We start from the raw sequence: 23224 nt of genomic DNA on the forward strand, positions 1-23224 counted from the left end.
GAGGGAATGGGAATTTGGATTGGTATTTTTTTAAATCTAATAAATAAAAAAGAAATTATTTTTATGATAATGTAATAATGAATAAATATAATTATATATTTAAAAAGGAAAAGAAAAGGAGAGAGAGAGGAGAGAAGAAACAGAAAGGAGAGCATACAAATACAAAACAGGGGGAAAAGAAATGAATGTCCATGTATGATACATACATATCAAGCATAGCAAACAGCAGTGGATCTTTGTGAATCAAGGAATTGGTGTCCTGCAGAATATTCTTTGATGAGCCCCTTGACATCATATCTTCTCAGTCACAGGAACCTATTAAAATGCGATTTCTTAAAGCCCATGAGTAAATGGGAGAACAGAAAAATACAAAAAATATCATAACATGGAAACCTAACTAGAATAAAAGACAGAATCCCACGGATGACAACAAAGAGAAGTTCCAAGCTGTGTAAAAGATGTATAGAGCAATTGTCCAATTTAAAAGGGAGCTGGTATCTTGGAAGACACAGGAATCACCACGTGTGGAATTGCACTGGGAGGCAACTGGAATCATGGGAAGACATGGATAAGCGCTATTGATAAAGAAAAGGCAGTTATTAATGTCAAGAAAATGAGAATGGAATCCATAACTATTACACAGCAATGTCCCTAACACATAGTTAAAAAAAGGCATGAAAGAGCTCAAATTTAATCCAATTTACCAAGGAGTCCGTTGATAACGCATGAGATTAAGATATGTTTTTAAAAAATCAGTGGCAGCGGAGGTGACTGAAATGCCTAAAATTGACTGTATCTTGGGAGAGAAACAGAGAAGGGGAAAGAAGGGAGGGATCATTGTATATTAGGTCTTTCAGTGTTTGGTTTTTAAAAATAAAGGCTACATTTTACTCTGGGATAACACAAATTTTAAAGGGCCAGAAAGCTGCAGTTCTTACAAGACTCACCACCACTGGAAGATAAGCTATGAGACATTGCTGATAATAACAGGAAAAGCTAAGTGTGCTGACGGATGTGAAAACTAGAAAAATGACTTTTAAGAAATGGTACTTAACGAATTATGAACAGGAATAACCCAGTACAGAATGGAAAAGATAAAGATCCAATGAGAGTACTGAACTTGGGCAGTTTAAGAGGCAAACTCAAGTTAAGAATGTAGAAGGGAACAACTCACCTGAGCCTGTTCTGGTCTGTGAAAGCGGATGGAGAAGTTTCCTCCCTCTTCTATGAGCCAGGATGACAACCTACTGCCCAAACCATATGAGTCAAGCATTAAGGGAAAATTGGGCCAAAAAAAATCCTAAAAATAGGTTGACACATCAAATCTACCTGTGCATCAAAACTAATCATGGTAAAGACTAATTTATATTAAAGACACAAGAATTCAAAAGCTAAGTAACACATGGAAAATTTAAACAAATATTTAAAAAAAAAAATTTTGTGAAAGAAATAGAAAACAACCTTGATTTTAAAATCTCAACTCGGTGGTAGTGGAACACACATTTGATCCCAGCACTTGGGAGGCAGAGACAGGAGGGTTTCTGTGAGTTCAAGGCCAGCCTGGTCTACAAAAAGAGTTCCAGGATGGTCAGAGCTGTTACTCAGAGAAACCCTGTATTGGGAAAAAAAAAATGGACAAACAAAAATATCATTTTTTTTACTCTGAGAGCAGCCATCATAAAGATGCAATATAGAAGCAATTCCACAAATGCAAAGCTGACCTACTTGCTACAGCCAATACTAGAGCATTTGCTGGTTATTGGAGATTTTCACAATTAATACCGATACATAGCACTTAGGGCAGAAGGAGTGTGAACATCGCAGAGCAGAAAGAATTATTAGAAAGTAAAGAAGAAGAGTGAAGACCTTGAAAGTGGAAGAAATGTCCGGGTCACAAGAAACTGGAGAAAAACTCTAGGTGTTCTGTGTTATTAACACAGTTTTGCTAAGTGGTTTATGAACAGCACAATATTTGTTGATTTCTTGGTGGAGGATTGATTCCATTTTTATAAACTATACCATCACCATTTGAAACAGGAGGTTTTTAGATTTTCTTAAATTTTCGTGGAGAATCAGAACTTAATGTAAAAACCCTGGGGCAGAATGCCTTTAATCTACTGTATTCTTGAAAAAGAGAATAGCACTCGTACAACGCAAGGTGGCGCTGCAGGCTAAAAAAAGGAAAGGGAAAGGGAAGGGACGAAAATGCACAAAGGATAGTCTAGATTTCCGACAAAGCCTTAGGAAATGACACAGCAGTAGCAAGCGCTGGGAGAAGGTGCCTCTCTCTTTTCATTGGAAATCTTAGTGTCCTAAGGATTCTGCTGCTGGCATTCCAGGGAGCTGCTTGAGGCAAAGTGGAAGGACTTTTGGTTTTATTTTGAAAGCCTTAGAAAGAATGGAGGTCAGATTGGAGCGACCTGTGCAGAAAAGGCAAGTACTGTTTCTCTGTGTGTTTCTGGGAGCTGCTTGGGTTAGCGCCGAACAGCTTCAGTATTCTGTTGCGGAGGAAACTGAGAGGGGCACTTTCCTGGCCAATCTAGCTAAGGATTTGGGGTTGGGGCTGGAGGAACTGTCAGCTCGGGGGGCTAGAATTGTTTCAGACCAGAACACGGGCTTTTTACTGCTCAGCACGCTTACTGGAGACTTAATTCTGAATGCAAAGCTGGACCGGGAGGAGCTGTGCGGCCCCACGGAGCCCTGCGTGCTGACGTTCCAGGTGCTGTTGGAAAACCCATTTCAGATTCACCGCGCTGCACTGCATGTCAGAGATATAAATGATAATTCCCCAGTATTTCTAGACAAAGAAATTCCCTTGAAAATATCAGAAAGTGCAACTCCTGGGGCAAAGTTTCTGCTGGAGAGGGCGCTGGATTCCGATGTGGGGACGAACAGCCTGAGGAACTACACCATCAGTGCCAATGCCTATTTCCACATTCACGTGCACGATGAAGGTGACGGCACTATCTTCCCTGAACTGGTACTGGATCAAACGCTGGACCGAGAAGAAATAACAGAGTTCACCTTAACTCTCACAGCCTTAGATGGTGGATCTCCACCCAGGTCTGGGACAGCCCTGGTGCACATCCTGGTGTTGGACATAAATGACAACTCCCCTGAATTCGTGCAGTCCCTCTACAAAGTACAGTCACTTGAAAACACTCCTGTTGGCTCCTTGGTTGTTGCCGTGTCTGCTAGAGATTTAGACACGGGAAGTTACGGACAGATAGCATACGCATTTTTTTATGCCACCGAAAGAATTCTCCAAACGTTTCAGATCAACTCTACGACTGGCGATCTTTATCTTAAAGGTGAACTCAACTACGAAGCAATTCAGACTTACTCGATAACGATACAGGCCAAAGATGGCGGGGGACTTTCTGGAAAATGCACTGTGGTTGTAGAGGTAATGGATGAAAACGATAACGCACCTGAACTTCTCATGTCCTCGCTTACCAGCCCGATTGCGGAGAACTCACCAGAGACAGTCGTTGCTGTTTTCAGAATTCGAGACAGAGATTCGGGAAACAATGGGAAAACCATGTGCTCCATTCCGCATGATCTCCCCTTTGTCCTGAAGCCATCTGTGGAAAACTTCTATACTCTAGTAACAGAGACGCCTTTAGATAGAGAATCGCAAAGCCAGTACAATGTCACCATCACAGTCACCGACATGGGCACACCCAGGCTCACAACCCAGCACACCATAACAGTAGAGGTCTCTGATATCAACGACAACGCCCCAGCCTTCACACAAAGCTCCTACACCCTGTTTGTCCAAGAGAACAACAGCCCCGCCCTGCACATAGGCACCATCAGCGCCACAGACTCAGACTCAGGCTCCAATGCCCACATCACCTACTCGCTGCTGCCCACCCACGACCCGCAGCTGGATCTCTCCTCGCTCATCTCCATCAATGCCGACAACGGGCAGCTGTTCGCCCTCAGGGCGCTGGACTACGAGGTCCTGAAGACCTTCAAGTTCCTCGTGGGCGCCACAGACCAAGGCTCGCCTGCGCTCAGCAGCCAGGCGCTGGTGCACATCCAGATTCTGGACGCCAACGACAATGCGCCCTTCGTGCTCTACCCACTGCAGAACGCCTCTGCGCCCTTCACAGACTTGCTGCCCAGGGCGGCAGAGCCTGGATACCTGGTCACCAAGGTGGTGGCTGTGGACCGCGACTCTGGCCAGAATGCCTGGCTGTCGTTCCAGCTGCTCAAGGCCACGGAACCAGGACTGTTAAGCGTGTGGGCTCACAATGGCGAGGTGCGCACCTCCAGGCTGCTGAGTGAGCGCGATGCGCCCAAGCACAGGCTGCTGCTGCTGGTCAAGGACAATGGCGATCCTCCGCGGTCTGCCAGTGTCACTCTGCACGTGCTGGTGGTGGATGGCTTCTCTCAGCCCTTCCTGCCTCTACCGGAGGTGGCACGAGACCCCGCCCAAGAAGAGGATGCGCTCACGCTATACCTGGTCATTGCCTTGGCATCTGTGTCTTCGCTCTTCCTCTTGTCTGTGCTTCTGTTCGTGGGAGTGAGGCTGTGCAGGAGATCCAGGGCGTCCTCTCTGGGTGGCTGCTCTGTGCCTGAGGGACACTTTCCTGGTCACCTGGTGGATGTCAGTGGGACAGGGACTCTGTCTCACAGCTACCAATATGAGGTGTGTCTGACTGGAGAGTCAGGGATAACCAGCGAATTTAATTTCCTAAAGCCAATTGCCCCCAACTTCTTAACCGAAAACACAGGGAGAGAAGTGGACTAAAAGCTAAGCCCTTTTGCCTGGGGATACAGCCCTAGTTTAAAGCAAGCCCTTGCTGCCTGTAGGGGAATTATTTTATATTAACATCGTGAAGTTAGTTAAATTAGTTCAGAAAAGAACTCCTTTGCTTATTCCCAAGAACTTTCCCTCGTGCATGAAATTCATGTGGTGTGAGCTATCTAAAATTTGATTTGACTCCTCTTTGTTTCTAAGCATTTGTTGAATTGTGGCCTCTTCAATGACAAATCTTGCTAGGGGTGGTTTAAACGGTTTTTCCATCATCTAATTTATTCATTGATATTTATGTTCCAAGTCGAATGAGGTCGAAAAATCCCTGCCTTACATTTGGGGAGGTTATACTCCACAGAATTCCCTTACGTTTCTTTAGTAATTACTGTTCATCTTACATAACTCCATCACTCTTTGGAGACATGGTCCCTCTGTGTCGAGGATAGCTGTGAACTGTCGATCCTCCTGCCTCAGACTCCAGTGCTAGCATTTTAGGTATCAGTCTATGTTGTTACTTTATTTCAGAAGAAACTGATGAGTAGAGGTTTTTCAGTAATGAGCAAGTAGACGTTCATAGAGGCTTGGTAAGTGCCACGATTACTAACAGGCAAAGCAGAGCACCTCCTAATTCCTTCTGCTTTATTTTTCTTGTTTGACGTGTTAGAGAGTCCTCATTCTGTCCATCTCCAGGCAGGTGAGTCTGCAACAGTAGTATGCTATTCTCTGTCACTAGGTATCATCTGTGGCACTCACCCTGCTCACCAGTCTCTCCTGTGTTCAGACACAGCAATACTCCTCTTGGCCTGTGGTCTTATTTCCTTATAACCCCACAATCCCTCTTTGGAGGTTCATTACCTAACTATTATTAAAGTTCTGACTTAACTAACTCTCAAGTTCCAAAAAGTTGGGTTCTGGCATGGCACAACATGCCTTTAATCCCAGCACATGGGAGGCAGACACAAGAGGATCACTATGAGTCTGAGTGAAATGTCCATGATAGCCAAGGCTGCACTGAGAGACCCTGCAGAGAGGAGGGGGGGGGGAAGGGGAGAAGGAGGAAGTTTTTCTACATTAGATTTCCATATATTTTTGGGTTACTCTCCCTCCACATCTGTTTCCCATTTGTAATATGGGAGTTCACAAAAATCCTGGAACCTAGATGCTGATATCTCACTGTAGATGAGGAAACTAAGGCAGAAAAGTTAAATAATTTGTCCAAGGATCACAACTGTTTCTGTGGTTCTTCACACTAAAGGTCTATAATTCCTCCAACTTTGTTCCTAGAAACATACATGCACACACTTAAGTATATATTCCTTGCATATATTTTTCCTTCCAGGCTGTTATTTAAATATGTATCCTTTGTTCAAATCTCAGTTAGCATTATTTAAAGAATCTCCACCCATGCCATTTCTCTTGTGAGGCTTTCAGGCAGTTGTCTGCCCAAGAAGGCAAAGCAATAGGAGAGGTAATGCAACCTTACCTTGCCCACTGCCAGATACAGGCAATTTTAGATTTTTTTACATCAATTTTCATTCCACGAAATGTTAAGATACAATGAGAACGCTTGGTGGCGCTGCAGGATAAGAAAGTAAAAGTAAAAGGCAGCTGTGGAGGAAAAAAAGGAAAAGAAAAAAAATTGCTGAAGCCTGGAAGCCCAGAGACGCTCGGACACCTCAGAGAGGAGGTCTGCGCCCTCGGGAAAGGACTGGAGTGATTCTCAGGTATCTAGCGAGATAACTACAGTACCAGATACCAGCAGAATTTACAGTTGTGCTGAAACATCCTCCAGGACGTTCGCTGCTCCAGCACAAACAATGGAGGCCAGCAGGAAGCTCACTGGCAGACAAAGGCAAGTCCTTTTTTTCTTTTTCCTATTAGGATTATGTCTGGCGAGTGCAGGGGAACTGAAGCGCTATTCTGTGGAGGAGGAAAGGGAGGGTAGGTCCTTTGTAACCAATTTAGTAAATGACCTAGGTCTTGGGCAGATGGAGTTCTCCAGACGAGGGGCTAAGGTCATTTCTAAAGGGAACAAACTACATTTGCAGCTGGATCGGGAGACAGGAGATTTGCTCTTAACTGAGAAAGTGGACCGGGAGGAACTGTGTGGGCACACGGAGCCATGCCTGCTACGTTTCCAAGTGTTGCTAGACAATCCCTTAGAGATTTTTCAAGCTGAGCTAGAAGTAAGAGACATAAATGACCATTCTCCAGCATTCATGGACAAAGAAATCTTGCTAAAGATATCAGAAAGCAGTCTTCCTGGGACTATATTTCCTCTGAAGAACGCTCAAGACATAGATGTAGGTCAAAATGGTATTGATAACTACCATATCAGTTCCAATTCCTATTTTCATGTGCTCACTCGAAAACGCAGCGATGGCAAGAAATATCCTGAGCTGGTTCTAGACAGAGCTCTGGATAGAGAGGAGGAAGCTGAGCTCAAGTTAATCCTCACAGCTCAGGATGGCGGCTCGCCACCTAGGTCTGGCACCACTGAGGTCCACATTGAAGTCCTGGACTTCAATGACAATGCTCCCCAGTTTGAACAGCTTTCTTACAGGGTACAGATCCCAGAGGATAGTCCAATAGGCTTTCTGGTCGTCACCGTTTCCGCTATGGATAAGGACATAGGAGTCAATGGGGAGATCTCCTATTCCCTTTTCCAGGCCTCAGATGACATCAGCAAAACCTTTTCAATCCACCCCTTGACTGGGGAAGTGCGGCTGAGAGAGCAACTCGATTTTGAAAAGACTCAGTTCTATGAAGTCAATGTTGAGGCCAGGGACGCTGGAACCGTTTCTGGAAAATGCACGATTCTGACCCAAGTCATAGATGTGAATGACCATGCTCCAGAGATTATCCTGTCTGCAATTACCAACCCCATCCCTGAGAATTTGCCAGAAACTATGGTGGCAGTGTTTAGTGTATCTGATCTAGATTCAGGAGAAAACGGCAAAACAAGTTGTTCCATTCAGGAAGATCTACCTTTCTTCCTAAAGCCTTCTGGAGAAAACTTTTACACACTATTAACACAGAACGCACTTGACAGAGAGACTACGGCAGAATACAACATCACCATAAGTGTTGCAGACATGGGGAGTCCCATACTGAGAACACAAGTCAATATAACAGTGCAGGTCTCAGACATCAACGACAACGCCCCCGCCTTCACTCAAACCTCCTACACACTCTTTGTCCAAGAGAACAACAGCCCCGCCCTGCACATAGGCACCATCAGCGCCACAGACTCAGACTCAGGCTCCAATGCTCACATCACCTACTCGCTGCTGCCCACTCACGACCCGCAGCTGGATCTCGCCTCGCTCATCTCCATCAATGCCGACAATGGACAGCTGTTCGCCCTCAGGGCGCTGGACTACGAGGCCCTGAAGACCTTTGAGTTTCATGTGGGCGCCACAGACCAAGGCTCGCCCGCACTCAGCAGCCAGGCGCTGGTGCGCGTGCTGGTGCTGGATGCCAACGACAATGCGCCCTTCGTGCTCTACCCGCTGCAGAACGCCTCTGCGCCCTACACAGAGCTGCTGCCCAGGGCTGCAGAGCCAGGCTATCTGGTCACCAAGGTGGTGGCCGTGGATCACGACTCTGGCCAGAATGCCTGGCTGTCGTTCCAGCTGCTCAAGGCCACGGAGCCGGGACTGTTCAACGTGTGGGCTCACAATGGCGAGGTGCGCACCTCCAGGCTGCTGAGTGAGCGCGCTGCGCCCAAGCACAGGCTGCTGCTGCTGGTCAAGGACAATGGCGATCCTCCGCGGTCTGCCAGTGTTACTTTGCACGTGCTGGTGGTGGATGGCTTCTCTCAGCCCTACCTGCCTCTGCCAGAGGTGGCGCGCGACCCCACACAGGAGGAAGACGTGCTCACGCTGTACCTGGTCATAGCCTTGGCATCTGTGTCTTCACTCTTCCTGTTGTCTGTGCTGCTGTTTGTGGGGGTGAGGCTGTGCAGGAGAGCCAGGGCGTCCTCTCTGGGTGGCTGCTCTGTGCCTGAAGGACACTTTCCTGCCCACCTGGTGGATGTCAGCGGGGCGGGGACCCTGTCCCAGAGCTACCAGTATGAGGTGTGTCTGACAGGGGACTCTGGAACTGGTGAGTTCAAATTCCTGAAACCAATTTTACCTAATTTCCAAGACCATCCTCTTGGACCAGAAATGGGTGAAAATTCCAACTGTAGAAACGACTGGGGTTTCGGCATTCAGTTAAAATAGCTTTTTTTTTTTTTTAAATCATGTGTAGTGTATTGTTGTTGTTAGCTCAAACTACTATTCTTGCTGTGCCCATCATGAACATTTGAAGCCTGCCAAAAGCTTGTTTGCAGCATATTCCGGCCGTCGTTTTAGTGAGGCTGTCTCATCTTTTCTCCAGATCGAAATGTTCCAATCTTGTCTTTCTAATGTGTCTCTTTTCGTACAAATCTTGCTGTGGGATAGCTTAGGAGTGTACCAGAGAGGAAGTGGAAAATCAGTTCAACCCAATCAGAGGCAGTTCAGTGTGTACTCTTCCCAGTTGTTAGCCATTGCATACACAATACACAGCGTTTCTGGGATGCAAGGAGATCTAATCAGAAATGGGAACGAAGGGGCACCGAAGGGCCTGGCTTTTGCTTTATTTGGCCTCCACTGAACTAACTTCGATGTTGGTGTCGTCATTAAAAAATGTTCCCTAGCTGCATGGCTCTTCATTAGCCTGTTGTTGCTTTTAATATCACTGTTTTAAACTGCTTTCTGCTGCATTTTGTTGGTATGGAGGAGGATTCAGAAAGCCGCCCCCTATTTTCCTGGTAAGCTGAAACAGTGTGGCTGTAAAATTGGCTTTTCTCTCCTGAGAAATATTTGCGCGTACCAATACCCATTCTTTTCCCCCTTTCTTTTTTTGCATTTTTGTTTTTGTGTTTGTTTGTTTGGGACAGGGATTCTCTGTGTAACAGTCCTGGCTGTCCTGGAACTCAATTTGTAGACCAGGTGGAGTACCACTGATATTTCAATCTCCAAGAACACTATTAAAGGGAGGTGTCTCATGTGAAAGTTGATTTTCACCTTTTCCACCTGTGATGTGGTTCTCAACCTGTGGTTCTCTATCCCTCTGGGGTCACATATCAGATATCCTGCCTGCCAGATACTTACATTAATATTTACAACACTAGCAATATTACAGTTATGAAGTAGCCGCAAAATAATTTTTTGGGTGGGGGTCACCACAACATGAGGAACTGTAAAGGGTCACAGCATTATTAGAAAGTTGAGAACCACTGCTTTACCACTACGTCCTCCCTGGGATGTGTACAGTATGCTGAGTTCACAAATAACCCTGGAGGATCTGGGATAGCAATGGTGGGCTAAAATAGTGGGGATGAGCTTAAAAGAGACAGCATCCCTGGTGACTAAGGAATTGTCACATCATTCCCTGTGCTGCCAATTTCTGATTATATGTAGGTGTGTCTGCATGCGGGTGTGCACATATGAGTGCAGGTACCCTCAGAGGACAGAGGCATTGGATCCCTTTGATCTGGAGCACAGAAGGCTCCGAGCTGCCTGTCCTGGATTTTGAAGACCAAACTCAGGTCCTCTGCAAAAGCAACAAGTACTCTCAACCACAGAGCAGTCTCTCCAGACTTTAATTATATTTTAAATATTTTCCCAAACCCTATGTGGGTTACAATTATTCCTCTTCGTGTGTGTGTGTTTGTGTGTGTGTAGCAATGCCACTTGTTGTCAAATGAAGATACATAAAAATCATTATAACAAGAGTTTAGGTTTAATTGGCTTGAGGAATCCAACTAACAACTTCTAGAGCCATTAGCAAAAACAATGAATTAATAAGGGTATCAATGTCTATGTGGTACTGAAGTTCAAATCCCGAGTCTCGTGCATGTTAAATGTTCTCTATCACTGAACTTTCTGCCCTGCTCTTCGTGAATTTTCACTGCAATTCAATTCAAACTATAAGAACAGAAAATCTAAACAAAAGAATACAAAGATAATCCAAGCTTACAATATAGAATTTAAACTCTATCTTTAAATTTAAATAGAATTTAATATAATAAATTTAAGTCTATTTTTAAACTCTCAGTACTCAGTTATTAAAAGATGAACAATTCAATAAAACAAGCAAAGACCAGAATAGATATTTTCCGAAGAACATATACCAATGATTAGTGTGCACCCGAAAAGCTATACAACATCGCTCATCAAATAAACATCACAGCAAGACACTCGGAACTCCTAGGATGGCAAGGACCAAAAAGAGCCAGATCAGTGTTGGGAGGCTGTCATAATTTTGAAACCCTGACACATGACTGAAGAAATGGAAAATGCTGCAGCCATTTTTTGAAAACATCCTGTCAGTTTTTCAAATGGGCAAACATAGAGTCATCAGGGGTTAAGCGATTCAACTCCTAGAGAAATAATGTATGTAATATACCTGAGGTGGGCTGTGGTGGTGCTCACTTTTGGGGATCCAGAGGCAGGTAGATCTGAGTTTGAGGCTAGCCTGCTCTACAGGCCTAATTCCAGGACATCCAAGGCTACAGAGAGAAACCCTAGCTCAGAAAACCAAATGTGTGTGTATACATATATGAATCTTCATAGCAACATTGTTTGTGAAAATCAAAAGGGTAGAAACATTCCAAATGCCCAAATAAACATGAGCCTGCTATAGCCAGGAAAAGTAATGAAATACTGACACATGCTAGAATTTGGACGAACCTTTAAACCATCAGGGCAAGGGAGGGAAGCTGACCAGCCTCAGAGGTCCTCATATTCCGTCATTCCATTCGTGTGGAAGTCCACAATAGAGAACTCTGTCTAGACCAAAAGAGGAGACTAATGATTCCTTTGGGCTCTGCTCAGGAGAAACGAGAAAATAAGATGGTCGTTAAGGGATGTGAGGTACTTCTTTGATGTAAGATATACAGTCCAGAACTGACCTTGGTGATGGGTGCACCACTTTGTGTATATATTAAAAGGCTCTAAGTTTTAAACCTTAAATGAATGCATTCAATTATATGTTATATCCCAAAGCTGTATATTAGAAAAAGCAACATTATTCTTGCCAAATATAAAAATAAATCTAGGCCCACATAAGTCTATTTATGAAATGATTTTCTGGTAACTGAACATTGGGAAGACTTACAATTCTTTCCCTTGGATATTGGAGAGAAGGAATCCATTTGTTCTTTAATAAAGCACGTCTACACTCTATACACTGGCTGGAATTTTGCATTGTCTACTCATTTGTGACTCTAGTGTGTATGTTGAAAATGTGTGTACGTGGAACATTCGCTGTGCTACCTTCGAAACTTTACCCCTCAATGCAAATGTTACTTACGCTACCTTATTTAGTCATTGACATCGGCAGCGTTACATACCCAATACCATGAATGAAAATTTATTTTTGTATTTAGTTTGATATAGTACCTCAGTAATGTATTTATACACACAAAAGTAACTTGAAAAAAGTTAGTGATTCACATTATATAACTTAATCCACATGTCTTGGAGAATTTTGTCTCTTGTTAAATCTGAACCTGTAAGGCCCAGTGAGACCGCGCGGTGGCGCTGCAGGCTAAGAAGACAGCGCATAAGAATTGCTTCTGCAGTCGCCTTCTCAGGGCCAGTTTCTCACCACCTAGAAGCAAAAGATAAGCTCTTCCGGCAAAGCAAAGGCGCGTGTAAACCTTAAATATTCGATTTGGAGGCTTGATTCTGACGTTCTGGACTGTGAGACAGTGCTGTTAGGATCCTGGGCATATGTGAAGCTACGGTGGAGCAAACAGGAAAGAGGAAAGAGCCATGGAGACTGCGTGGATGCACAAACTGAGACAAAGGCAAGTCCTGGCTTTCTTTGTTTTGCTGAGTGTGTCTGAGGCAGGCAGGGAGCTGGGTCCCTATTCCATAGAGGAAGAGATGGAGAGGGGCTCCTTTGTGGCAAATCTTGGGAAAGATCTGGGGGTGGAACTGGCAGAGATATCCACCCGCAGGGCTCGGATCATTTCCCGGGAAAACAGAGAGCACCTGCAGATCAATGTTCAGTCTGGAGATTTGCTCCTAAGTGAGAAGCTAGATCGAGAGGAGCTATGCGGCTCCACTGAGCCTTGTGTTCTGCACTTCCAAGTGTTAATGGAAAACCCTTTGGAGGTATTTCAGGCTGAACTGAGGGTGAGGGACATAAATGACCACTCTCCAGTGTTCACTGAAAAAGAAATGATGCTGAGGATACCAGAAAACAGTGCTCTGGGAACCACATTCCCTTTAAATAATGCTCTGGACTCAGACGTAGAAATTAACAATGTTCAGAGCTATCAAGTCAGCTCGAACTCTCATTTCCTGGTTGTCACCCGCAACCGCAGTGATGGCAGGAAGTACCCAGAGCTGGTGCTGGAGAAAGAACTGGATCGGGAGGAGGAGCCTGAGCTGAGGTTTACCCTGATAGCCTTGGATGGTGGCTCTCCTCCCCGGTCTGGGATGGCGCGGGTTCTCATTGAAGTAGTGGACACCAACGATAATGCACCCGAGTTTCAGCAGTCAACTTACCAAGTGCAAATTCCGGAGAACCGCCCCCCGGGGTCCCTGGTCGTCACAGTCTCAGCCAATGACTTAGACAGTGGAGATAATGCGAAAGTATTGTACGCACTCTCTCAGCCTTCAGAAGATATCAGCAAGACATTAGAAGTAAATCCAGTAACGGGGGAAGTTCGGCTACGAAAAAAGGTAGATTTTGAAACAATTCCCTCTTATGAAGTGGATATCAAGGCCACGGATGGGGGAGGTCTCTCGGGGAAATGCACGCTGCTCCTGCAGGTGGTGGATGTGAACGACAACCCCCCAGAAGTGATGCTATCTGCACTTACCAGCCCAGTTCAAGAAAACTCCCCGGATGAGGTAGTTGCTGTTTTCAGTGTTGGAGATGCTGACTCAGGGAACAATGGGAAGGTGATTTCCGCCATCCAAGAGGACCTTCCCTTTCTTCTAAAACCTTCAGGAAAGAACTTTTACACTTTAATAACGAAGAGAGCATTAGACAGGGAAGAAAAAGAGCAGTACAACATCACCATCACAGTCAGCGACCTGGGCACACCCCGGCTCACAACCCAGCACACCATAACAGTGCAGGTGTCTGACGTCAACGACAACGCCCCCGCCTTCACACAAAGCTCCTACACCCTGTTTGTCCAGGAGAACAACAGTCCTGCCCTGCACATAGGCACCATCAGCGCCACAGACTCAGACTCAGGCTCCAATGCCCACATCACCTACTCGCTGCTGCCCACCACAGACCCGCAGCTGGACCTCTCCTCGCTCATCTCCATCAATGCCGACAACGGACAGCTGTTCGCCCTCAGGGCGCTGGACTATGAGGCCCTGCAGAGCTTCGAGTTTCGCGTGGGCGCCACAGACCAAGGCTCGCCCGCGCTCAGCAGCCAGGCGCTAGTGCGCGTGCTGGTGCTGGACGCCAACGACAATGCGCCCTTCGTGCTCTACCCGCTGCAGAACGCCTCTGCGCCCTTCACAGAGCTGCTGCCCAGGGCTGCAGAGCCTGGCTACCTGGTCACCAAGGTGGTGGCAGTGGACCGCGACTCTGGCCAGAATGCCTGGCTGTCGTTCCAGCTGCTGAAGGCCACGGAGCCAGGGTTGTTCAGCGTGTGGGCTCACAATGGCGAGGTGCGCACCTCCAGGCTGCTGAGTGAGCGCGATGCGCCCAAGCACAGGCTGCTGCTGCTGGTCAAGGACAATGGCGATCCTCCGCGGTCTGCCAGTGTCACTCTGCATGTGCTGATGGTGGATGGCTTCTCTCAGCCCTACCTGCCTCTGCCAGAGGTGGCGCGCGACCCCGCCCAAGATGAGGATGAGCTCACGCTGTACCTGGTCATAGCCTTGGCATCTGTGTCTTCGCTCTTACTCTTGTCTGTGCTGCTGTTTGTGGGAGTGAGGCTGTGCAGGAGGGCCAGAGCATCCTCTCTGGGTGGCTGCTCTGTGCCTGATGGCCATTTTCCTGGTCACCTGGTGGATGTCAGCGGAACAGGGACTCTGTCCCAGAGCTACCAGTATGAGGTATGTCTGATGGGCGATTCTTCTGGGACCAGCGATTTTAAATTCTTACAGCCAGTTCTTCCTAGCTCCTTGGCCCAGTCCTCTGGAAAAGAAATGGTGGAAAATTCTACCCTCCAGAATAGTTTTGGATTTAATCATTATTAGAAAACTATTTAATAGATATTTACTTCCTAATATTGTCTTGTTCGTTAGCTATATTTGTATACCTGTTACTAACAATTTTAATTTTCACTTTACTCATCGGTTTTCAGGTTTATGCTTAATGCCATGGTTTTACTCTTATTTATGGCACAGAATTTCTTCATGGGATCCCAGTAAATGAGAAGGCTTTATCTGCACAGTTAAACTGATTGTTAAAATTGTTTCTACCACTTTGCTGTTGATGGCTTCATTAGTTCTGCACATTTCACGTCAGTGTTCTGTTCCTAGACTTCTGGGATTATTAAAATATGATGCTGCTTGTTATGTTCATATATACTGGGTATTTCTGCATTTCCTTTCTACACTGGAAGTCTTGTTTTTTAGTCTTTGTTGTTCATTATATATAATAGCTGTTTTATACTGTGCTAGTATATTAAAGTTTTATTTTTCTTTGTTTATATGTCTTGATTAAGATCTATTTCTGTCAAAGTAATAGAAGCATGTAGTCAATTTGAAAACAAAAGTATCATAAGATAGTGAGTTTGTGTTGATTGCCTTTATTTGTGGGCATGAAGGCAAATGTTGGCATTATAAAGCGTCAAATAAGAGCATTTAATAATTTGTTTTAATTCTGCATGGAAACCTTAGAGATAGACATTGAGTTTTCAGTGGCTTACAATCCAGTTGCATTCTTTTGAATAAACAGTGTATTATATCACCAAGTACCTCTTGTGACTTTTCTATGCAACAGAGCTGGGGTCTGAGGCACTATCTAATCTTGTACATCTACACGTCTTAAGATTTAATCTCTATCATTTGCTTATAGTGGAAAAGAGAACATTTTAGGCCTTTGAATAAAATTTTTGTAAGGAAGATATTTTGTTGATATACCCCTGCATTCAACATCATCAGAATATGTGGTAGTCATAGTTTTGTTCTTCTTTTATTTCAGGTATAGTAATTAGATCATATTAGATTTCACTAAGAGGGACATTTAAACAAAGATGGGGCTTGCGTTCAGCTGTATAATGATGGCTGTTATAAGAATAAAGACAAATGAAAGAACAGGAATAGAAATTTCAAAGTATGAGTAAGTGAAATAATATGATTTTCGAACGATACGTACAGGATATTGCCTGTTTGTTGTCCCCGATAGTTCATTCGTGTGTACTCCGACTCAATAAACATTAGTGACTGAATGACTTGCCAAAGGTAACAGTTCCCATCCCAAGCAGATCACACATTGAAGGAGAGGTAGACTCTTACAAAGCTGGGAGCAATGTTATTTACATAACAAACATAATCATGTACATGTCACGTGGTAGAACGGATCCTGGGGCCCTGAGGGGGGATGGTATGATCGTCCACTTCTGGATGCAGAGTACTGCTTCGTTTTAAGGAATGTGATACAGTTTAAATAAGGTTTCTGAGGAATGTGTCAAACATCCCTTTTGCCTGTTTCTTGTGTCCCTTGCTGCGGTTTCCAGAACTATGAAATACGTTATCAAAAGACATGTTCACAATTTTTTCCTTAGCTTGCACGAGGCTGTGCCGGAGACGAAAGGACTTACATGGAGTTAAGTAGCAGAGGGGAAAAAAAGGGGAGTGCCATAAACCTTCAGTTCAACTGTTAGAATTTTAACTTTCCCACGCAGCTGAGAAGACTCAGTATGAATGGATCTCTATCTCAGCATAATTTTCACAAAACAAAGAAAAGGAAAAATGGAAAATAAAATAAGCCAATGCAGAAAATATTTAATAAATATATATGCGTGAACACATAAGACCAGGAAACAGCATTTTTCAATCTGTTGGTGGCCACATGGTGGCGCTGCAGGCTAAAGAGACGCAAGGAAAATTTAACTGAGGCTGCACCCGAAGTCACAAGACAAAAAAGGAAAATCCTGACCGCTGGGACAGAAGCTGAGGCTCCTCAAGACTGAGGAAGGAAGAAAATATCCTAGATCCTTCCATCTAAGTGGAACGTCTGAGGTTTATGACCGCTGAGAGCTGTGGCTGGGACCTGTAGTGAGGAAAGAAGAAATAATGGCAGCCAGAGGGTCACGCTTCCCCAGACAAAGGCAAGTGCTATTGTTTCTCTTTCTGTTCTGGGAACTGTGTTTGGCAGGCTCTAAGTTTGCACGTTATTCTGTAACAGAGGAAACAGAAAGGGGATCATTTGTGGCGAATCTGGCAAAGGAATTGGGGCTAGGGGTGGAAGCGCTGGCTGCAAAGAGAACTAGGGTGGTTTCTGATGGTAACAAACAGCGTTTGCTCCTGGATTTTCACACTGGAGATTTGCTCACAAATGAGAAACTGGACCGGGAGAAGCTGTGTGGCTCCACAGAGCCCTGCATACTCTATTTCCAAATTTTAATGGATAACCCCTTTCAGATTTACCGGGCTGAGCTGAGAATTGTGGATATAAATGATCACTCACCCACCTTCCAGGACAAAGAGATGATTTTAAAAATACCAGAAATCACAGCCGTAGGAGCAGCATTTCGATTACAAAGAGCACTAGACTCAGATGCAGGACGCAATGGCGTCCAAAACTACACCATCAGCCCCAACTCGCCTTTTCATATTACAATTCATGACAGCGACGAAGGGGTGATATACCCAGAGCTGGTGCTAGACAAACCTCTCGATTGGGAAGAGGAGCGGGAGTTCAGGTTAACACTCACCGCATTTGATGGCGGGTCTCCGCCCAGGTCAGGAACAGCCACTGTACATATTCTGGTCTTGGACATCAATGACAATGCCCCGCAGTTTTCCCAGGAACTTTATCAAACCCAGGCTCCAGAAAATAGCCCTGTAGGACTTCCTCTCGTTAAAGTCTCTGCAGAAGATGTGGACTCAGGAGTCAATGCAGAAGTATCCTATTCGTTTTTTGATGCTTCCGAAGATATCCGAGCAACCTTCCAAATCAACCCTTTCTCGGGGGAAATCGTGCTCAAAGCCTTGCTTGATTATGAGTTAGTAAAGTCCTATAAGTTAAATATACAGGCAGTTGATGGTGGAGGCCTTTCTGCTAGATGTACGGTTTTAGTTCATGTTTTAGACATCAATGACAACTCCCCAGAACTGATCATATCATCACTAGTCAACGAAGTTGTTGAGAACTCTCCCGAAACCGTGCTGGCAGTTTTTAGGATCAACGACAGAGACTCTGGAGAAAATGGAAAGACCGTTTGCTACATTCAAGAAAATCTGCCTTTCCTTCTAAGACCTTCTGTAGACAATTTTTACATCCTAATGACAGAAGGAGCTCTGGATAGAGAGACCAGATCACAATACAACATCACCGTCACAGTCACGGACACGGGCACACCCAGGCTCATGACCCAGCACACCATAACAGTGCAGGTCTCTGACGTCAACGACAACGCCCCCGCCTTCACACAAAGCTCCTACACCCTGTTTGTCCATGAGAAAAACAGCCCCGCCCTGCACATAGGCACCATCAGCGCCACAGACTCAGACTCAGGCTCCAATGCCCACATCACCTACTCGCTGCTGCCAACCCACGACCCACAGCTGGATCTTGCCTCACTCATCTCCATCAACGCCGACAATGGACAGCTGTTCGCGCTCAGGGCGCTGGACTATGAGGCTCTGCAAACCTTTGAGTTCCGCGTGGGCGCCACAGACCAAGGCTCACCCGCGCTCAGCAGCCAGGCGCTGGTGCGCGTGCAGGTGCTGGACGCCAACGACAATGCGCCCTTCGTGCTCTACCCGCTGCAGAACGCCTCTGCGCCCTTCACAGAGCTGCTGCCCAGGGCGGCAGAGCCAGGCTATCTGGTCACCAAGGTGGTGGCTGTGGACCGCGACTCTGGCCAGAATGCCTGGCTGTCGTTCCAGCTGCTCAAGGCCACGGAACCCGGACTGTTTAGCGTGTGGGCTCACAATGGCGAGGTGCGCACCTCCAGGCTGCTGAGTGAGCGCGATGCGCCCAAGCACAGGCTGCTGCTGCTGGTCAAGGACAATGGCGATCCCCTGAGGTCTGCCAGTGTCACTCTGCAAGTGCTGATGGTGGATGGCTTCTCTCAGCCCTACCTGCCTCTGCCAGAGGTGGCGCGCGACCCAACACAAGAAGAAGAAGAGCTCACGCTGTACCTGGTCATCGCCTTGGCGTCTGTGTCTTCTCTCTTCCTGTTGTCTGTGCTGCTGTTTGTGGGGGTGAGGCTGTGCAGGAGGGCCAGGACATCCTCGCTCAGGGCCTGCTCCGTGCCTGAGGGCCACTTTCCTGGCCACCTGGTGGATGTCAGCGGCATGGGCACTCTGTCCCAAAGCTACCAATATGATGTGTGTCTGATGGGAGGCTCTTCTGATACCAATGATTTCAAGTTCCTGAAACCAATAATACATCCCGATGTTCATGCTCATGGCTCCCAGAGCAATGGTGAAGAAAAGCCCATATTTTGACGTCTCTACTTTTGAGTATGTTCCATCCATTTAATGTATGGTACAGCCATATGAATGCTAGTTTAGTTGTGCAGTAGTTGCAACCCATGACGACACAACCTCATTTTCAACCTGCAAGTAGGTCGCGTTTACATTCTTCCAATGTTTTTACAGTAGTGATTATTTTTAATAGAATATGTGCCACTTTGAGTTTTAGTTATGGTTCTTTCATAGCGCACAATAATTTGATGTTATTTCTCATTACAAAAAATTGAGATTTGGGGATTTTATTGTTTTCTTTTCTTTTCTTACTAATCACTAATCCAAGTCTTTTGCATGCCAAGCAAATGCCCTGCCACTAAGCTCTACCTCTAGCTAGTCATTTTTTAAAAGTCTAGGATTTTAACTCTTTGACTTTGACAATTCCATGCATCTATGTCATGCATTTTGTTTTTTTATAACCTCCTGCTCCGTCTTCCTGCAACTCCCATTACTTCCCTTGCTCCCTCCCCATTGTTTATGATTTTGAATATTCTGGCGATTCCCGTGTATTTAATGGGTTTCAGCATGACTTCCGCAAACAGAGGTTTCATTCATTCCTAACCTCTGCAGTTCCCCTGGTTCCCTTCCTTCTCCCTGCCGGTCCCCCATTCTGCTTTCTGTCACAGCTATTTCATTACCCTTTCTCTCCTTCCCCAAGAGCTATTTCTGGTGTTCATGCTTGCTGTCATATAAAACAGATTGTGTCATGTAATGCAAATACAGTGTGATAACCTGCATGAAAATCAACATAAATTTGAATACATTTACATTTCTGTGTGATAATATTTATGGACTGTTGGAAACATACTTTTCATTTTATATTGATACCTAAAGAACTGTCCAATTTAGAAATTGAGATAAATTAAAGGTTATAGAAAAAAATAATTTTGATCTCCAGCCCCTTTCTACACAGTTCTTCAAGTGTGATCTGCTTCCAGGTGATGTGTTTAGATGGCTTTATCTTGATAATCAACTTTTATGTGTTACCCACTCATTACAAAATGATTTACAGTTCTTATTTCCCATTAATAGACACACACACACACACAAAAGGTGTGTATTTCCCTTCTCCTCGTTTCCTGATATAATTCTCAGAAAGTGTTGCCAGTTTTGTTTCTATGGGTTTCTAGGGATCAAAACCAAGACTACCAGATGAGTACCATCTCTGAAATAAGACTAATATTAATGTCCATCTAGCTGGGTCTCTTATGTACACTTAGTAGTGCAGTATCGTTATATTTCCTTTCTTGAAAACATCTTTCCCAGACCTGATAGCTGCCCTTAGATTTGGCTAAATTTCCATTTATTGCTAGTGATTTTCTGCCCCTCTTTTTCCAAGCTAAGTGAGCAAATAAGGAGGTGGTTACCATAAGCTGTATGCTTCCTTCTTTCTAATGATTTTTCACATCATAGTTCTCTTGAATATTAACTTCTTGCTTTCAAATATTCAAATACCGTATACAAAAAAATTCTGTTTGTCTCTTACAGATCTTTTATTCATAGTTTTTCTTCATTTAGAGTGTTTACCAAATGGCTGTTGTGCTTTTTTTATTTATAACTTTTTTCATTTATTTTACCTAACAACTGCAGTTTCCCTCCCTTCTTCCCCCCATTCCCTTCCCCTGACTCCCATCTATTCTGCTCCCCATCCACTCCTCCTTCTCCATTCAGAAACGGGCAGGCCTCCCATGGGCTTTAAGAAAGCCTGGCACCACAAGTTGAGGTAGGACCGAGCTCCTTCCCCTGCATTAAGGCTGGGCAAGGTAATCCAGCATGGGGAACGGGTCCCCAAAAGCCAGCTAAGCACCATGGACAGGTCCTGATCTCACTCCTAGGAGCATTACAAACAGATCAAGCTACATAACTGTCACACACATGCAGAGGGCCTAGGTTGGTCCCATGCAAGCTCCCTAACAGTTGGTCCAGAGTCCATGTTCTCCCACTAGCACAGGTCATCTGTCTCTGTGAGTTACTCTGTCATGACCTGCCCTGGCTCCTACAATCCCTCCTCCCTTTCTTCAGAAGGACACCCAGAGTTTGGCCTGGTGCTTGGCTATGGATCTCTGCATCTGCTTCCATCAGTTACTGGATGAAGGCTCTCTGATGACAATTAGGGTAGTCACCAATCTGATTACAGTAGATGGCCAGTTCAGGCAGTCTCTCCACAAAGGCGACTACAGCTAAGACCCCTAGCAATAGTGGAGAGGATGTCATGCTTTTAATATTTGCCGCACACTGCCCATCTTTTATGGAGCCCAATATCATTTCTGAGTTTACTTTCTTACTTTGTTGGAACCCAATTTCATTAAAATAGATGCAGAGGTAGTTTTATAAAAACAACTTTTGGCACTTTACATAGTGCAGCAATCTTTTTATTTGATTGATAGTTTGTTTGGGTATAAAAGTACAATTTGAAATTTTCTCTCTCAGAATTAAAAAGCACTTTTCTGGTGTGTGAGGTCCTTTTGGCTATGTGTTGTTTTTATTGGTTAATGAATAGAAGAACTGCTTTGGCCTAAAGGAAGGCAGAGCTTATCTAGGTGGGGAAAACTAAACTGAATACTGGGAGAAAGAAGGCAGAGTCAGTGAGAAGCCATTTAGCCCGGCAGGAGACAAACACTATAACTTTACTAGGTAAGCCAAAGCCTTGTTGTGATACACAGATGAATGGAGATCTGATAATTTAAGATATGAGTTAGCCAGAAATAAGCTTAAGCTATTGGCCAAACTCTATTACAAATTATTTTGGAGCTCAGCAGTCGGGAACAAACAAGCGGGCTCCTTACAATACTTTTCTTTTTCTTAATTGTGTAGACTCACCTTTCACAAGGAAAATTCCATTCTAAAGAGTACCTCATTTTCTGCAATATTTTTTTCCATTCATTCTAGAAGCATTGGAAAACTTACTCTCAGTAGTCTGAAAATACCATAGCAGAAGCTATTTGTTAACATTTTCACAAGGACACATTCTGTCAGTGTTCAGACTCTCAGTTCAGAGAAAATTTCATTTTATTTGCTATAATTTCTTTCCTGTATTTTCTAAAAATTTTGATTAAATATTTGACCAACTGGACTGGTTCTGTAAAATCCTAAGCATCCCACCCTTTCTATTTCCTATTTGCTTCTGGCTCTACTTTCCTTCACTGCTCATCTAATCATTTGATCTTTGTATGTAAGCTTTCCTTTTGGCATACAAACACTTATAGAACATTTTTTGGTTCTGCTAAATTTTTAAAGCAGTATTCATTGGAAATACAATGTTTTCTTATCTGTAATTTGCCCTCTTAGAATATATCCCAAAGATATACTTGAACAGCATTATTCATGCTTTATAGTCATTTTAAAAATTAAATATGTGGGGGGCTGGAGAGACGGCTCAGTGGTTAAGAGCATTTCCTGCTCTTCCAAAGGTCCTGAGTTCAATTCCCGGCAACCACGTGGTGGCTCACAACCATCTGTAATGAGGTCTGGTGCCCTCTTCTGGCCTTCAGGAATACACGCGAACAGAATATTGTATACATAATAAATAAATAAATATTTTAAAAAAATTAAAAATGTGTCAAAGAAGTTGAAGAAATTTACCAAAATTATATAGTTTGTATAGGACATTTAAGTCCCCTAATCTTTTCTGTTTTCTTTTTAACTCTTGAAGCAGGGTCTCAACTAATAGTACAGGGTAGCTAAAAATGTGCAATCTTTGTGACTCTTCCTTCTGAGTATTGGGACCATGGGTATTATGTAGGCAGACCCACAACATTGGTAAGTGTAAGAATTTGTTTGTGCTCTCCTGCTTTCCAGGTTA

The 23224-nt window shown here is 44.5% G+C and overlaps 4 protein-coding genes across 6 annotated transcripts in view; all 4 read left to right on the plus strand.

The window, feature by feature from the left end:
• Nucleotides 1–2232: 2232 nt before the first annotated feature.
• On the plus strand, nucleotides 2233–4776 carry LOC126491978 (protocadherin beta-7-like). The gene has a single exon (XM_050128040.1). The coding sequence runs from the start codon at nucleotides 2399–2401 to the stop codon at nucleotides 4757–4759; it is 2361 nt and encodes a 786-aa protein (XP_049983997.1). The 5' UTR covers nucleotides 2233–2398; the 3' UTR covers nucleotides 4760–4776.
• Nucleotides 4777–6578: 1802 nt separating this feature from the next.
• On the plus strand, nucleotides 6579–8999 carry LOC126491967 (protocadherin beta-8-like). Its single transcript, XM_050128012.1, has one exon. The coding sequence runs from the start codon at nucleotides 6583–6585 to the stop codon at nucleotides 8989–8991; it is 2409 nt and encodes an 802-aa protein (XP_049983969.1). The 5' UTR covers nucleotides 6579–6582; the 3' UTR covers nucleotides 8992–8999.
• Nucleotides 9000–9013: 14 nt separating this feature from the next.
• LOC126491971 (protocadherin beta-16-like) lies at nucleotides 9014–15696 on the plus strand. Its single transcript, XM_050128032.1, has one exon. The coding sequence runs from the start codon at nucleotides 12574–12576 to the stop codon at nucleotides 14974–14976; it is 2403 nt and encodes an 800-aa protein (XP_049983989.1). The 5' UTR covers nucleotides 9014–12573; the 3' UTR covers nucleotides 14977–15696.
• Nucleotides 15697–15805: 109 nt separating this feature from the next.
• LOC126491969 (protocadherin beta-18-like) overlaps nucleotides 15806–23224 on the plus strand; it is a 38187-nt gene continuing 30768 nt past the window's right edge. For 2 of the 3 annotated variants that reach the window (XM_050128024.1, XM_050128022.1), the window contains exon 1: nucleotides 15806–18951. In XM_050128024.1, coding sequence (XP_049983981.1) covers nucleotides 17020–18951 — 1932 coding nt within the window. In that variant the 5' untranslated portion in view covers nucleotides 15806–17019. The remainder of the gene's footprint in view (nucleotides 18952–23224) is intronic. The other variant, XM_050128025.1, reaches the window with a different exon arrangement.

This window comes from Alexandromys fortis, unplaced genomic scaffold (genome assembly GCF_014885135.2).
Source record: "Alexandromys fortis isolate MF-2015 unplaced genomic scaffold, M_Fortis_MF-2015_v1.1 scaffold_283, whole genome shotgun sequence".
Classification (NCBI taxonomy): Eukaryota; Metazoa; Chordata; class Mammalia; order Rodentia; family Cricetidae; genus Alexandromys; species Alexandromys fortis.